The sequence below is a fragment of the Takifugu flavidus genome, chromosome 4 (assembly GCF_003711565.1).
Source record: "Takifugu flavidus isolate HTHZ2018 chromosome 4, ASM371156v2, whole genome shotgun sequence".
Taxonomy (NCBI): Eukaryota; Metazoa; Chordata; class Actinopteri; order Tetraodontiformes; family Tetraodontidae; genus Takifugu; species Takifugu flavidus.
Window position 1 is genome coordinate 3,447,212 of NC_079523.1, and position 17,769 is coordinate 3,464,980.

A 17,769-nucleotide genomic window follows, 5' to 3' on the forward strand; every position below is an offset into this window, starting at 1 on the left:
TAGACCGGCTCTGTGTGCCGTGACCTGAACCCGAGGAGAGCTGCCATTACCCCGGTTCCTCTGCTCTTTCAGCTCAATATTCATATATCTAATTTTCTCCCTCCACCGTGTCTCTTTCATTTTCAGATAATTGCACATGTGGGGCTCAGAAACAACCTTATTTCCCACCACCAGATATGTTTCCCTCTACCTCGAACACACCGACACCCGGCACCTGTCGGCCATGTTGCATATAAGCGAATTTCCCTGATGTCACTGGTGGTTGCTCTGCAATGGATCTCTCTGCCTGTGCGTTTGTCACTGCTCATTATTTACAATTTAAAGAACTATCACTGTCCCAGGATTCCATGATAGCAGCGGCTATTAGATTAGTTCTAAGTTTAGACTGATGGACAAATATGGTACGTCTAACAACATTAGCGCATCAGATGTATTGACCTTGATATTTTTTACGTCTTCTTGAGTGCAAACAGGCTATAATAGCTCACTTTTGAATGCAGCTCTGTCGGCTGCGACATCTTCTGACCTCCAGGCTCCGCGTGCATCTGCATCCGTATACGATAGTGAGGGCTGACGAGACACAGTCAGACACATTCAAAGCCTCCGTCGGCTAAATCTGGAGGCGGAAAGATGTGTCGCCTCATGAGATATGAAGTGAGGGGGAGGAAGGAGAGGAAGGGCGGAAAGAAGCGTGTGAAATAAAGAAACGGACAAAGTCAGGCGGATGTACCCGACCTGAAAAGAAGATCAGGATTTTACACCTGCGGGAGTTCAGGTGGGTAAGCGGATCAGAGGTCTTCTTCCCCAAAAATACAGCAGCGGGGTGCTCTTGAGCACCATAAGCCCGAGCTACCTAGCAGGGTTCCTCAGAAAAGTACAGGGGGGGGGGGGGGGGGGGGGGGGGGGCACTCATATGCAAGTGTCAATATGAATTAGTGCAGCGTTGCCTGAAAAACAGGCCGAGGAAAAACTGTCAACCTGTAACCAGCCCTCTAAATCTGGTTCACAGGCAAAACAGAAAAAGGTTTGAGCTCATCCACGTATAGAAGAAGTGACTGAAGCAGAAGCATGACCGGCGTTCATCCGTGCCCTCTCAGGTATCTTACAAGGTGAAACATTGGCAAATGATCTGCAGCAGCCCACATTTCAGCCGTCCAAAGGTGTGACTGTCCTGCTGCATTTAGCGGTGGGATTTCAGGATTTTAGAGGAGACTGTGAGGCAGGAGTGTAAAACTATGTGAGGCCAATTTTTCTGAGCTTGGATTAGAAGTTCTAACAACTGAAACTGCCAGAAATAATCTGCCCAATAGGATTCTTCTGTGGCACTTATTCCATCACTCCTTGACTATTAAAGGGGGAGGAAAGAGGCAGGTGTTATTTAAGATGGATATGAATTTTTTTTTTTTTTTTTAAAAAGACTTCTATATTGCTGCTTAATTTATTAGTAGAATGAGACTGGAAAGTCCATTCAACTAAAATATTATAGAATCAAATCAAATAGAGTATCTGCTGGTGAGGCAGCAGCATGTTCAGAGACAGTTGTTATAGGAGGCCAAAACATCTGTGAACTTTGAAAATAATTCATAAAACAGCTCACAATGATAGTAAATCGATGCAAATCGCTGCTGTTCCATTTCAGAAATGATCAAAGGCGCAGATATATCCCACAATACCTCCATCCTGAGGCCTGCCTGCTGGGGGCTCTGCCGACAGACCCCGTTTATCTTGATCTCCTGCCTTTGCGCACATGCCTCCGTTTACGTTCACAACTGATTTCATTTAATCGCGCTACCGCACTCTGGAAACCTTCGCTGAAGTCGAGAGAATAACAGAAGTCTGAAAGGCCAAGCGTGGTCAAACGCATCCCCTCCCAGCGTCTCCCTGACAGCAGTAAAGAGTTCCTCCAGAACCTCTGTGGGGTTCTGCAGCCGTGCTGCGATCTTTGAAAATCAATTTTATGTGTGTATGTGTGAGTCTGTGTGTGTCTGTGTCTGTGTGTATGTGTGGGTGTGACTAATTGTAACTGACATTGGGTGTTTTATTTTGAAAATTCCAGGAAATGATGTCTAAACGTAAACTATGATGACCTAATTAATGAAAAAGGCAGAATAGCTGAAGACAATAAGTCTTTGCAACCTCGATAGTGAAATTCTTATTTAAGGGACAACGTGTAGTTTGACCCGTATACAACCAGCTGCACACACTCTTGGATAACTGGAGTTATAGCTCATTGTTCTGAACCGCCATGCACCACCTTTAACGTGTCTTTAACTGATTTTATGCACTTGAAGACACATATCAATACTGTATGAGCCAGTAATAAATAATAAATGTCAAAACTAGATAAACAAACAACTGTGCCAGCTTAGCACTGAAGTGTTACGCATGCTTGGATGTGGACGGGTATAAATCTGTGTGTGCCATCTAACAGAGTCAACAAGGCAGCTATTTTGATTGGCAGGCCTTATTTACGCTCTGACTGTCCCTCTGGTGGACGCCTGGTCAGATGATGATTAACAAACACCATCATTTCCTCTGAGAGACTGTTGAATTGCCAAAGATGGTGCCCATGAAGCTAAATACTGCCTGTTTGTTTAGTGACTCCATCCTCTCTGTGTTATTTTCCTTTATTTCTTCTGTAAACACATAAAACAACCAAAATTTCCCAAAAAAAGGAATGCTCATGTGATCTAATAGTCCATAATAAATATCAAGAATCATCAAAAGGAGCTTTATAAAAGACCCGTTGGTGTCTGTAACCAGTAGAACTTGACTGGTTTTCATTTGTTTGATTGCAATGACACCAGGTGAGAAGGCCAGATATTATAAAATAATTATATAAAATAATCCACATAAAGCATATTAGACCTGGGACAACATCAGACAGCAGCCACTGGATGTGCGCTGAGTAAAATGTCACCCTCGTTTTCATAGCAGCACAGGAAAAACATTAATTATGACTCAGCCCACTATGAGCCGCCACCCAGAAGCCTTCTCCTGAGCAGTGATGAAACACAATCTGATCTTTTATTCAATCTGTGCTTTGTGTGGAGGAGAATCTGTTCCGTGGACAAGTGAGCTGACATTTTAGCTGTGCTATAACATGAAACAGTCACGGTTCATAAACGTAAAATGATCTGATTTTACACGTCAAATCAAAGTTGGTTTATTGGCTGTTTTTAATCTGAGGAATAAATTCAATTAGTCAGGGTGAGTAAGATTTCCTCTGGCTGGCTGGCAGACAGGCTTTACTGGAGGATGGTGACACATAAAGACAATCTGATCTTGCTGGTGTGACATGGTGGTTTCATTGTCGATTAACTGTGTTTGTATAAAGATTAAAAAAGCAAACTGTACCCATCAGAAACACAAAATCCTAGTCTGGAAAAAGGTTCAGGCTGTGAATATCCTGCACAAATGTAAAAAATGAGGAGAATATTAAATATCAGACTGTGTTCAATGTTCTTTCTGCTGTAATCTACAAAAAACAGTGGTCAGAGTGTGAGCTCATAACTGACAGGCTAACGTGTTCAGGTGCTCCGGTCCTCCTCAGTTTCAATGACACCTGTCTCCTTCCTATTGTTTTATTCCTAGTCCTGCTAGCGCTGTTCTGCTCGTCTGAGAAAAACAGTTTGTCTCGAGTTCCTCCGCCGCCTCCACTTGCTCTGATGTCAGCGATTCTTTCTTGCTTCCTTTAGGCCTTTTTTCCAAATGAAAGCAGCTGCTACCTAATTAAACTCACAATCATTTCAGGAAGATTAAAGCCATTACAATTAACATGAGAAAGGAGAGCACGGAACATGAATAAAGAATCATGTGTGTTCATATGCTCTTTAAATAAGACTGATTACAAAGTGGTTATATTAGAGGCCAGGAGAAAGTATTCTTCAGACAAAACTAGATAAAGTGTGTATATGTGTGTGTGTGTGTGTGTGTGTGTGTGTGTGTGTGTGTGTGTGTGTGTGTGTGTGTGTATGTGTGTGTGTGTGTAAGGGAGAGAGAGAGTGCAAGACCACCATGATATAAACTTGGACTGATCATAAATTCTGACTACTTGATACTTTCTCTGCCTCTGTCTGCTGTTCGGTGTCTGTCAGACCTGTTTCGGGTTGATCCACCTGTGAGGGACAATTGGTGGTTGTCAACTCCCAAATTGACCGTCTCAGCGTGGGGGACAACCTGGCAATTGTTGTCAACAGCGTGACCACGCTGTGGCGTTACCCTTCAGTGCCACCAGATTGAAACAGGATAGAAGCAATCAGAGAAGAAGAAGAAGGCTTGTAGGCAGAATAAGTCAGGTGTGTCCAGCTGAATAAGTAATCAGTCAGTGCAGAACGATTTTCACCACGTCAAAGTCTCCAGTGTTGATCGATGCACTGGTGTAAAATCAGATGTAACTATATGCATGACTCTGTTTCATCATTACACCAGCTAATTTCAACTGTTGTTGCATTTAAATGCCTTTAATTACAGTTCCCTGGACTGTTCATGATGATGATGATGATGCTGATGATGATGAGCGTGCGTGTGCAGTGTGCATGGAAAGATATTGGAGAAAAGCAGATTTTTTCCCCGGTTCAAGAGCACAAACTGATGAGACAAGCAGTAATTTGGGTAATTCTGGACCACGCTACACCCTTTTCTAATGACAATAATTACGTGTTGAAAACATCCGTAGGATGTGCTCGCTCCCTCTCGCTTCCTCGAACTCTATTGTCTGATCAGAGTCTTTTTCTGTCTCCCTCCCCCTCACTCGCATTCAGTTTAACTCTTTGCGGGTGGACCCACACCAGCAGAGTGTCGTGGATGCTGGAGGCTTCGCCGTGTGGCGCCGGAGCGCAGCTCCATCTGAGCACAGTCGTCCACTTCATAATCACTTAACAGCCGTGGAGTCAGAAGGTTCAGGTTGTCCTGACGCCGGGGTGGACTGTTCACCCCGACTGGTCTGCAGTGCTGGTGTGGTGCAAGTGTGTATCCGCAATGAGGAGGATGGACGAGCATCTGTTCTGTCTTCACTCCCCTGTACTCGGCGCAGAAGGGCGGAAATTTGTCTTTACTTACCCGAGTGGTTTTTCCAGTCGGCTGGCTGGCGACCCCACAATCTCCCCGAGAGTGCAGAAAGTCTGACCCAAAAAGTCCTGGAACCAACAAAAAAAAAAGGGGGAAGACAGTTTAGAAATTCTCCTGCAAACTCTGAGCTGAGATAAAGAAATGTCTCACTTCTAATAATGCGCATAATTTGAACGATTAAGGCTCATTCTTTCTGCTTCATAAATGAAGTTCTGGCGTAAAATGCAAAGCAGTTATTGTTGAAGATGTTGCCATACTGGGACCACCGAGGTCACGTATGGATGCTCATCCTAGATTAATGTAGCAGTTCCCAACAGGCTCAGTCCCATTTCCCCTTATTTTTACCTTCACACATACATCAGCGCAGCTCAGGTGTGTTGCAATGTGGAGTCTAGTCCACAAGGTGGCACCAAATCCAACAAGGCTTTTAATTAATATGTCTGATTTACTTTTACTGAGGGAGATGAATTCATTTTGAGTGGTTGAAAAAAAACAGAAGGCTTGTTTACCAGCCCACTCAGAGCAGATCAGATGTCACCAGCTGGTACCTCCCTGTTGGGAACTACTGCGCTCGCTAAGTCGATTGAAAAGAACGGAAAACAATGGGAGAAGATGGATTCAGAGTGACGTGATCAAGTCAAGAAAGATGAGTCTCTACTCTCCAGCGTTGAAACCTTTTCACGCAGCTTCATGTCTCTCAGTATCACCCAGTAAAAAATCGTGACGGAACGGGCCAGAATATTCCCTCTGATGTCTTCCTCGGATTCACATCAATGGGGGAACCAAGAAACCGAATCCGGAATTTCAGACTCGACTTGATCTGGCAAATGTTGCCCAGATATTCTCGATTTTCATCCCACCACCATCGATTACAGAGACAACTGAAAGACATGACAGCCTCTAGAGCTTCATTTCAATGCTGCGACTGTGAAGAACAGGCGGGCCGGCCGACGGGGTCTCTTTTCTGACCGCCGACACCATTCTTCCTCCAGGGAAAAGGATCGTTCGTGTGCATCAGCCATGCAGTGTCAGATGCGAGAGTGATACCGGGACCTACATTGAGTTCTGCGGGCTTCCACAAAAGTCGAGCAGCAGCAGCAACGGCAGTGACAGTGACAACAACAGAGAACGTCATATACTCAAAACACTGAAACACAGCTAACAGTACGACTGGAACACGACTGTGTCGCCATTTTCAGGGTCAGTGGTTAAAGGTGAAACCACACATATGTCACGCTATGATAAAAAAAAAGCAAACCTTTCTCATCCAAATAGCTCCATTAACCACCAGATGTGATTACAGGTTTACATTTATTGTCACCAAAAGCAGCCACAGGCCAAAAAGACCTGCTGATAGTTGAATAAAGGAAGATTACAAGGGAAAGCTTTGCTAATCTTTTTTACATTCTTTAATTTCAGATGTAAAGAGGTTGAAATGGCAGATTTACTGTCAGCGCAGCTATGAAAACATACAGAAACTGTAAAACAACCCCACAAAAAAAGGGGGGGGGGGGGGGGGGAATAAACCCGTATTAGGATGATTTTTTTGCCCAGAGTAAAAGGTTTGCTTTTAACATCAACACTAAATCACTTAGACCAACCCAAAACACAAACATTCAACATTTAAACGAGCACCGGGGGACCTCTGATAAAACACAAATCATTAAAAAGAGTGCGCTGGTTTATGCTGTCGTCTATGTTCAAAGCCATCCATGCCAGCAGAATTCCCAGGAGAGTGCGTGAACTCACATGTTTGGACAGATCTGGGCTTTTGGAGTCCACATCGTACCTGCGAGAAGACAACAGGACGTCAGAGAAGCCAAAAACTCCCTTCAAAAGCTACGTCGCTCTTCAGGAGCATTCTGACAACATGTATCTTTATACGGCGTTTCTGCATGTTGACAGAGCATTTTTGAGTCGACCCCTTCTCTGCCATAAAAATCAGCGGTGTGAGTCACCTGATTTGCATTTGAATATAAATCTATGAATACGAGGGAGAAAGAAGCGGTGCGCTGAGATTGAACGTCTGATGAGACGACAGATCCCATCCATTCAGAGGTGCAGCAGACAGGAAAGCAGAGGTGAACTGGCCTCACAGACTGGTCTTCTCATTGTTTAAAATCAATGAATAACCCATTTGAAAGTCCATTTAAAATTGCATGTGTTTAGGGGGATTATCGTGAGGCGCTTTGAAATCTAGTCGGATAAATTTTGCGTAATTAACAAAGCTGACTGGACTTAGGATCAAAGAGGATTGGCTGCTTTTGTAGTTCAAAAATGCCATTTTTATTACAGTTTAAAGAGGCGTCAAAGATTAATTAGTCAGCTAAAAGTGACCACTTGTCAGAATCACGAGTTGTAGCAAAGTGCTGAATAAGGTTCAGCTTTGATGTGGCGTCTAAAATGATTTCCACTTCTCATCAAAATGTCCTCTCATGGTTACGTTTTTGTGGAGAAATGAGAATGTGGATTTAACAGAATGCGGAAATCAAGTGAAAATACCGTCACACTGAACGTTTACCCGTGTTATCCTGGTTCCACACAAAGATACGCCAAACAAAGGCAATAAGAAGGTCAAAAAAGGAAATCTATGAAAAAGCACAAGGGCAACTCCAGTCTTGAGTCAGGAGTCCATAAATGTATCACTTTTTAAAATCTGCTTGTTTGGGAGATGAACTTACAACAGAAACCCAAAAACAGGTGCTTTCATTGCAAATTGCCTGACGCTAAACCTGCCACTTAACCGGATAATTAGTCATGTAATTGCTGTACGTTGCCTTTTCCCTTTGGAAATAACCGCCTTACTAGGATTTGTCATCACTGTGTTCGAGTTTGCCAAATGGTGCAACAGTCCAAACTTCCCCACACCAGATCGTTTCAGCTAACAGATTTCAACATAAAGCTGCCTCAAATGAGTGATCTGACAAAATGCGCAGATTTCCCAAATGCTTGTATTTGCATGAGACTTGTAGCTGCTAGCTTATTTGCATGCAAAAGCAGCGTTTGAAGTAGGTTGTGCTGTAGGAGAAGAGAACATCTCTGTACCTAAAATAACTTGTGACAACGACGGGGGTGGAGGGGGGGGCGGGGGGGGGGGGGGGGGGGGGGCTGTGGTGGCATCATCCCCGGTGAGGGAAGAAATAAAAAGAAATCTTTAATATGTAGCAATAAACCTCCCCAAAATTCAAAGGTCCACTTCTGCTCTATGAGCTGTCAGCTGTTTTAGTTCATGGTTTGCAGAGGTCAGTTGTTTGAATACAGAAAACAGAACTGAAGACAAAATCCTTTCTTAATTTCCAAGGAGAGGACTCACAGGTCAAAGCGGAGGTTCTGCTTCTCCTCAAAGAAGTAGTCCAAGATGTACTTTCGAACAAAGTCAGGGTTCAGGGTGTTGTCTATCACCTCCGTTCTGCCAAACTGTAGAAGAAAAATGGTAGAAATCAGTGAAATCCACTACCATCCCCTCTATTTCTACCATTCTATGACACTTAAGAAGGTTGTTAATAGGGGTTCTTTCATGTACAAATGCAGCGTACAGGAAGTAAAACCCACCGCTCTTTCCTTCCACATTAATTACAGCATGATAAATCCCTCATTAAAGTGAGAGTGTTAGAGATAAATAGAGAAAGGTGAGGAATATGAGAAAACAACAGAGAGGAGCGAAAATAAGAGGAAAAAAGGGAACTGGGGGGGAATGGGAGCAGCACAGGAGTGGAGGGTTCAAAAAGAAAAGGCAGGGAGCAGAGTGGGTGTGGGAAAGGAGTGGGAGGGCAGAGGATAGAAAAGGCACTAATTAAGGCTTCCTAATTAGGGGGATTCTTGCGCTCATGTGCTAAAAGCTGCAAAAGTTGCCAAAGAAAAGGCAGCTATAGAAACACCGCAATGCTAGAAACGGCCTAAAACACCTTTTTAAAAAGAATAATTGTCCAACTTTTAATTTAGGAAAATTGTTTACAAAAGGAGGCTCATTAAACAAACGATCATCCATTACGAACGAAGGTTCCCGGCGTTCCAGGTCATGGTGCGCTCAGGGATTCTAGCAAAACAAGCTGGTTTGAAGTTGATGGTTTCCAACACCGGCTCTGGTCTTTGTCTTCTGCTGTGGGGGCTCGACGCGAAACCTAATGGTTCACACACTGGTGAAAACCAGTCTGGAGTGGATTTTCCCTGAGTACAGCAGCACAGGAGAGAAACCGCACCACTCGTGAACAGTCCTATTTGTAACCACGTATTCGATTTTGTTTTTCATTGTTCTGTGTGCTCAGTAGAGCCGGTTTGATATTAATTCATAGCAGCTTTATTAAGGTGTGTCACATGGCTGACCTTTTCCTTTTCCCACTATCTCATTATCTGGTCACGTCACACGGCCTCTGCTCTGGGGGCTCGTGTCAGGGTGGAAATGTGTGCCTGTGTTTCTGTAACAGTGCTTGCACACATGTTCAAACACATTTCTGGCTTTTACGCTAATTGCAGCGCTGCTCCTTCTACGCTGGCGTTTTTAATGCGGTTTTGAGTATTCCTTCTGCTTTAGAAAGCAGCTTTAGGTCCCCCTTTATTACTGAGTGATGCAAATGGAGAGTAAAAAAAAAGAACATCCATACTGGCCGAGATATTTAAATATTCCAAGCAGATAATGATCTTTACTTATAACAGGGGCTTAGACTTCTGCCCTGTCGTCACTCCACTGTGGCTGCTACCTTTGGCATTTCACATCAGACACCGCAGGACTGCAGTCGCTCCATGGGGTCAATTTATGGTATGTATGTAAGCTGTGTGTGTGTGTGTGTGTGTGTGTCCATGTTGAGGGTGCTGGGATGGCGGCTCCTGTGTGTGAGATTCTCATTAGCAGCAGCAACAGCCCGGCAGTATCTAATGAACTCTGCAGCACATATTGTCTCTGCTTCACGCGGGAAATCACATTATGGGGCTCGTCTGCGCCATCACCTTCCCCTTTGCGAACATGACTCTCCGCCACCTCAGCCGCGGTCTGAGTGCCCACCACCACCTGAACCTCCGTGTCCCTTTCTTTGCTTTTCTGCTACGCTGGTGTTAAATTTAGATGTTCGGTCAGACAGTTCACACAGAATAGAGACTCCGAAACACAAAGACACAATCACTGAAACGTTTTTTTTGATGGAAAGGCAAGGTCAACATCTCTGCTCTGTACAACGAGCCTCCCCCCTCCAGAGGAATAGAACAGCTCTGGAAGCTGTCTGTATGTGGTTTAAGGTACAGATGACATTTATGATCAAATAGGTTTAAAGCCGCATTAAACTATGTTAAATGAAATTAGCATGTTTTATGGTCCGGGTTAGAAGGATGGTTGGAAGCCAAAGTTGAACGTATGTTCTGGTTAATGTGGGCATATACGTTTTGTAAGAAATCTCCCACTTGGCTCACACAACCATCTGCTCTGAATAAACACACAAGCGAGCACCATCTGACTGTATAAATGTATATAAATCACCGTACACTTGATTCTTATGGGTGCCTGGTGGATCAGCACTATAAATATGGGTGGAAATTTGGATGCACCAACCTTTTGAAAGAGGGTGGCTGACAGTGATAGAGAAACAGCAATAAGGTTGAACGGAGGAAACACATTCGTGAGACACACTTTTGGGTGCCTTCGTACATGGGGTGAGAAATGTGGCACATCTGCTTATGTCGGATGAATGTTGTGTTATTACACAATGCAAGAAAATGTCCATGAAAATGTAATGTCACTCCAGATTTGTCTCTCTTGTCTCTTAATATTTGGCTTTTTCAGACTAGTGAGCAGCTTAAATGAAACCACCATAACCACACATGAGCATTTCTGTGTGTGTGTGTGTGTGTGTTTGTGTGCGTGTGTGTGTGTGAAAGAGAAGACTAGATAGAGAGAGTGACTCACCTCTCTCCACTGTTTTGTTTCAACACCCTGTGTATAGAGGACACACACTGTCCAAAACAGAGCAGAAAGCAGCAAAAAAGTGTAAATAGAACTCAAAGAGGTGCAGTTTAAAGACAGAGAGAATTAGAATAAACCAGACTCCAAACCCAACAAGGTTTTATCCTCAGTAAAAAAAGACACAATTATAAATAGCCACCAAAATATTATAAATATATAAATATACGTCCATATCTGCTAAGATGGGCTTTTGGTTTGTACTTACATGGATCTGACTTAGAAAATGTGTCCTTGTCCAGCAGGTTTCTGGAAAAGAAAGGACAGAAAAGGCGTAGGTCAGTCAGAGGGTCCAAATCCTCGCTGAAATGCTGCTGACACACAGGTGACCCGCAAACCCACATGTGATGACAGTAGCTGTTGTGCCAACGTCACCAGTAAGATTTGGCTTCATTTGAGGTATTCTTGCATTCTAAAATGAGCATGCTTTCATTCCCCACCACACAGGCTGCCTTTAATAGGTTGTAAATATCAAATATGGATGAGATCAAGTGCAGTAATGGACGTCCTGTTCTTCTCTGGAATAATCTCAGATCTTCAAATCTCTCCTCTCCTTTAACTCAGTGCTCTGCCACACAGTAACAGTCCTGTCAAGCAGCTCCACTCTGACCTGTCAGACAGAAAATCACAGCTGAACATGAACAACAACAGTAACAACAGGTCACTGCCAATAAGCGCCACACTGACACAGTGAAGACGCACAATAAAGCTCAGCGGTCATTCATTAAAATGTTGATTTCCCGCCGCGACATCTCAGAATATCTCCTGTCACAGCTATAAACCATCTGGCATGAGGACATAAACTAATAAATAATGTTAAATCAAGTCAGTTTTGGACAACTCACACATGCCGACAGTGTGATTTTGAAGCAAGATCTAACAGAGCTTCAAACATGAAGCTGCAGGGCACAAATTATTTCCACATTCAAGATGTCTTGTATAAGTAAACAGGATCTCTGTAAGTCACGCAAACTCACATGCATATTTATAGTCTTTCACACTCCGTAATTATCCTGCTGGAGGGAATATTGGCACAGAAAATTGGTAGTTTTGGTGTCTGGTACAATAGCAGCCTGATTACCTGCACGCGGGTCTGTGCTTAAGTGCACACCTTTGTGCCTGCCCTCATAACCTGTGGGCTTCCCACTCTGCAACCCTTTCTTATTTAAGTCTATTTGTGAATGACGCGCTCTAGATTTTAACATAAATCTGTAATTGTGCCATTTAATCAGAGGCCAGCTGTGTTTGATAGCAGCTACTATGTGTTATGTTCATCAGGAGTCCTAATTTCAGTATGGAACACATTTTGAAGCAACTCTTTGAAGTTTAATCAACACTTACAGCATGTATTTACAGGAATTATGGGTTAGCAGGAGGTTCTTGAAGGTGGTTCCACTCTTTTATACAGTCTGTCTGCACCAGTGACTCCAGTGTGGGGGACCAGTCCACACACACACGACTGTTTTGCATAATCACGCATCTTTTTCTGAAATATTTTCCTCTCTCAGACGTCCAGAATAATGCCAAGTGATGCACAGACTACTGCTCTACTCACTGACTACACAATAGTGAATTAAAACAGATTGTTTGTAAATGACAATTCACACGATTTTGAGGACGACTGTATATGTCTAAAATAAGATCTAAACCCCTGGCCTTTATGTTTACCAAATCATATAACCTTAACTTTCTTCATTCAACTTGGAGTAAAGAGGATGCACTCCATTTTTTTCCAGTAAAATAAACAAAACTGATCTATTTGTTAGAAAAAGATTCGACAGGACTAACAGTCTAATGGATCCTTTTCAAATATTCCAAATGCAGTCCCTGAATGCAGCACCGGCGTCTTTCATAACATTAACTCACCAGCAAACAAACAGCCTTTCTGATTTCTGGCCGACTCCACACCTGCGTTGTCCCCTCACACTTCCAGGCCCCTCCCCCTTCCCCTTCCCTCTCCTGGCGCCTTACGTGATTCATATCCCGAGGCATTTTCATACATTTTCTATAAATCTATTTTTGAATTTAGCTCCCAACCAACCCCAACCCCCCTTCCCATGTTTTTACTTGTCCATCTTACACATCCATCATGCTTGCTTGACCTTTTCCTGACGTCTGCCAGAGGCGACGATGTATCCCGTAACGTTGCACTTCTTATATTTTCCATCACTGCAGCGATGTGGGAGTGTAGGATTTGAGCCCCGGTCTATTTTTTGATGTGTTTTTCCCCACAGCCCACATTTTGCATGTAAAGTGATAAAAAATAATAAAATTCATAAAACAGATGATGATAGTGAATGTTTGTCCATGTCAGCATTAGACACAAAGGGTGTCAAATCAGATATTCATCACATTATAAAAATTTCGCTTTAAAAAACAGCCATTAAATGCCAACCAGGCCTCAAAGAGGAAGAGGAGAGGCCTTCCACTGAATCAGGTGTAATAAGTGAAGGAGAAGTTCTGGTCGGATTCCTCCAGACTGGCATCCAGGACCTTTACTGAAACACGTGGACTTTAAACAGGGATGAAAGGAAAGGACAACATACAGCCACTTGAATTTTTATCCTAAAATCCATAAGAAAATCTCCGTGACTCTTTTTTTAGTGCATCTTCTGGCTTTCCGCTATCTGTGTGTATAGTAATATAGATAGTGTGTATAGATCGTATATATGGAGTGCAGACGTGGCCTTTGATGATTGTGGGAGTGCCTTCGTGTGCACACGGACCTATTCAACCTTATCAACCGTGCATCCACGCAGCCACCGCTCTCTCCATTTTCCCTCTCTGTTTCCTCATTTAGTTTATTTTCCTCCTGCGTGCAGGTCCAAAATGAATCAGCCCGTATGTCATCCACCGCTGCCTCCTCTATCTCTGTCATTTCCGCCTCCTGTTTATCTGTTCGCCGCGTGTTATCTCATTCCATTATCTCTCATGTTAACCACAGCCCCCACTTGCTTTTATCCCTTTGCCAGCGTTCTTTACTTTCCAACATTCATTTGCATTTTTCTTCCCATAGATGGGACTATCAGCAACTGCTGGGGAGCCACTCGGATCTATTGGATTCAAATCTGTGATCAACGAGTGCAAGTGGCAAAATAAATGTGGGGGGACAAAAAAGATTTACAGGCAGACTACATCAATCCATAAAAAAAAAAAACAGCCATCCATCTTGTGTTTAGGGCTGCTTATTCCTGCAGGAATACACCCTGGACATGACAGGACAAAGGACCCATTTCTGAGACATTAGTCAACACCCGCACCCAGAGTTATGTGATCAGAAATATTAAGCAATATTTTGAGGATACGGCTTGGTTTCACATCCTTGCACCCTGACAGCTCTGATCCCTGCAGAGAGATTCAGCAGCGTGTGGAAAACAGAAAGTAAGGGGAAAGTCAAAAGCGGTTTATTCCAAACGCCTCGGCCTCAACATAATTTGCTCATTCGGTGTATTTCTGTTGCCGGCTGCATGCTAGCTATCAGACAATAAAGAGGCGGCAGCAGCGCGTGCTGGCATTCTGACCGCCAAAAGGCAGCACTTGTAGCAAAATGACCATAGAATCTAAAATTTGGCGCCATGAAGTACCTAAAAGCTGCAGACATACTGCGGTGTGTGGAATCACTTCATGCAGCAACAGCAAACCAATCCTCTATTAAGCAACCCACTTCGTGCTGTGTATGTTGTGCGTACAATAATTGGTACAGTTATTGTTTTGGTGTCTTACTGGAGGGCTACACTGAGCAGCCCACAGTCAGAACACAAACCCAGATCGAATAGCTGAACAAACCCCAGCAGAGGCCGTGTTCAGTGAGCCACTGGAAGGACATTTAGTGCCATTAAAATATCAACAGGCTCTATTTCATGTCAACTGTGCTGCTGAGATTAGACAAGATAATTTTCAAGGTCGTACAGATTCAACCCAGAGGTCATAAATGTGCAACTGCAGAGAGGATCGTTCTGATAGTGTCCTTTCATCACACCGTAGGCAGTGTGAACAGAGATCAGCGGGTTTAGTCTCGACTGTCAATCACGTAATCTGTGATCAAAATACAACAAGCTCCTTCTTCAGTAAAGCAAGCTGACTCTGATCTGTCTCCAGACCTAGATATGGGTGCAGGAAAATAGCTGCACCAACACCCAGCAGGGGCTCAACCTGAGCCTATTCAGATCTGGATCTTCTCAAACAAACCCTCATCAAAGTGATTCTGCTATTACCCTCTGTCAAGAGCAGCCCCCACAGCACAACACGCCCGCCCCTGATCAGCAGCCTCGCTCTGAATTATGCAGGGAGCCTCACCTAAATTTCCTCTGAGCACTGCATCTACCATCATTAACGCTCACTGAAAAGCCAAAGACCTGGTTTCAAAATGCTCGTGTTACACACGGCATCGATCGGGGGGGGGGACGAGGCAGAATTTATTGAAATTCAAGAAAAGGGAGATGCACAGAAGTACATAAAAGGGTAGATTTTGGGGAAGATGATCTACTGTGCTTGCAGGGTGAGAGAATTAGCTGTGCGATATCATGTCTGTCTTTAAAATCTTTCTCCAGCCATCGATTCAAATTTCTGTGCGTGGAAGCACACTATAATGTACATTTTCTCATTTCACTTTTGCATTAATCTGCTTGTCTGCACTGCTTTCACACTTCAGCTCCTCTTTATGTTTGCAGCTCTGTCAGAAACACGAGCATTATTTTTTCTCAAAGGGTCTGTTTTTTTCAGCATGTCATTAAACAGCAAAAGAATCCATGTTGAGCCCGAAACAGGATTTTTCCACATTCATATACGTTCTATATCTCCAGTTTCTCTGGGGTATTAAAAAAGGCCACTATAGCGACATTAAACATTTAAATCGGACCACTGCATTTGCATTAGGTGTTGTGTAACCCATTTCAAAGAGAATGACAATACTAGGGGGCCTCTAAACTAAGTTTCTGAAGAAGAAAAAAATGTTCTTTTATGCAAACCAGGTTATGAAAAGATCTGAGATGCGCTGCAGCAGCAAGGGCAGGATTTGGGTATGTGTGTCTCTGCGCGCAGGGGAAATTTCCAAATCATGGGAGCAGGAATTAAGAGAAACTCAAATGTAAGAACAAGAAAAGGAGCAGAATGTGCATGTTTCAGATGTGTGTGTCAAAGAGAGAGAGCAGGAACGAGAGAAATTAAGTCCTGGGAGATTAGATCAGAAATAGAATGGAGTTTCACGGAGCTCCTCTCGAACTGAAAGACAGACAGAACAGATGTTGGAAAGACAGAACTTTATTTACAGAGATCTGACATCATCCAAAATAATGAGATGGCTTCTTCCATCTGAGCTGTGAGAGGTTCCTGTCTGTAACACAACGTGTCAGGTTCCCTGAAGTGGGCACCAATAAAATGCCACAGGCTGATTATGAAGCTTCTAACTGGAATGTGGGAATAATTCCACCCGACCCTGTAACAGACGGTGTTACAGGGTTACAGGGTAATTATCATCTCTGTGGCAACCGAGCCAAAGCATCACGCATGAATTTAAATAATGTTTGGGAAAAGTATTCCCCGGAAATTTACATCCAGGGAAAAAAAAGGCGAAATGCATGTGTGCAGCGAGGGCGAAAGGTTGCCATCGAGGGCGTATTTTCCTGTTGTCAGAAACAACCGTGGGCGTCGAAATGTTTTTTACTGTATAAAAAAGCTCCCGTTGACCTCCTGTTTGTTGTCATGCAGGAAAAACTGAGCCGCGTCAGATTTACGTCTGAAGAAGCTAACTGAAGCAACCAGGAAATCCAAAAGTGGAAAAACAGAGCTGCCTGCGCTGCTCCACGCTCAGCTATTGATTTGTCTACGTCAGTTTACTTAGATTTACAATTTAAATTAGTTAAAAGTTACAATTTAGTTTTTGGTTTAAATTAGATTTGACCATTTCTGGTATCATTATCATTTCTTTGTCTGTACATTGGGCAAATCTTCTAATGCTTCTAATTTAGACAATATAGAAGCTAACAAAGTGAGTCCTGCCTCTTCACCCCCCCACCCCCCGGGACTCTATCACTGCAGGGAAGAGGGAAAAAACATCCCAGTTTTCCTCAGGAATGCTGAGGCAGGATCAATTGTCAGGAGAGGAACGAAACAGAAGGTAAAGCATGAAAGGCATGAAACGATGGAGGGATATGTGAGGGTGGAGGGAGGACAGTAATGTGTTTAGAGGAGCCCTGAGTAAAGCATTATGCAGCACAGGTTATTAAACCCCGGCATGATTTATCAAGATGGATTTTAACCGTTTCTGCCTTTCATGGCATCGCTGTCATTTCAGCTTTTGTATTTCTTAGCTGCCGTATGCTTTTCTTCAATTTATGCATTCGTGCCTGAAAGTTAATTGTTGTTTAGATCCCCTTTTAAATCCTCTCCCTTGTTAATTTTTAAACAAAACAAACACTCCCTCCACTGCAGCTGCACCCAAACTGTAAATCCGCCGTTCCACTGGTGGCAGATCAATGACGGACCCAAACACGATCATTTTTCACACCGGCTGCTGAATTATTCAAGTCGGGGCGCCCTCTGGGGAGGTTCCAGCTCCTCCTGCCAGACAGCCTGCAGCTCTCTGAGAAGGCTCGGGGAAATCGGAAAAAAATACCCCAAAAGTGCAGGTCAGGTATCTGGCAGTGACAGGAAGCGGAGGTCAAAGCGCCTGGAAAAAAGGTCGCGTGAGGACTGTTTGTGGTCTTCAGCTCCAGAATGTGACGCTCTGAAAGGTAATTTAACAGAGTGGAAGA

The 17,769-nt window shown here is 43.6% G+C and overlaps 1 protein-coding gene across 2 annotated transcripts in view; it reads right to left on the reverse strand.

Moving 5' to 3' along the window:
• Positions 1-17,769, reverse strand: part of cpne5b (copine Vb) — a 58,309-nt gene that overhangs the window by 32,685 nt on the left and 7,855 nt on the right. The window contains exons 2-7 of one of the 2 annotated variants that reach the window (XM_057029867.1): positions 11,226-11,266; positions 10,964-11,010; positions 8,384-8,487; positions 6,820-6,859; positions 6,128-6,142; positions 5,062-5,138 (exon numbers count right to left, since the gene is read on the reverse strand). In XM_057029867.1, the coding sequence (XP_056885847.1) occupies positions 5,062-5,138; positions 6,128-6,142; positions 6,820-6,859; positions 8,384-8,487; positions 10,964-11,010; positions 11,226-11,266 (324 nt within the window). The remainder of the gene's footprint in view (positions 1-5,061; positions 5,139-6,127; positions 6,143-6,819; positions 6,860-8,383; positions 8,488-10,963; positions 11,011-11,225; positions 11,267-17,769) is intronic. The other variant, XM_057029868.1, reaches the window with a different exon arrangement.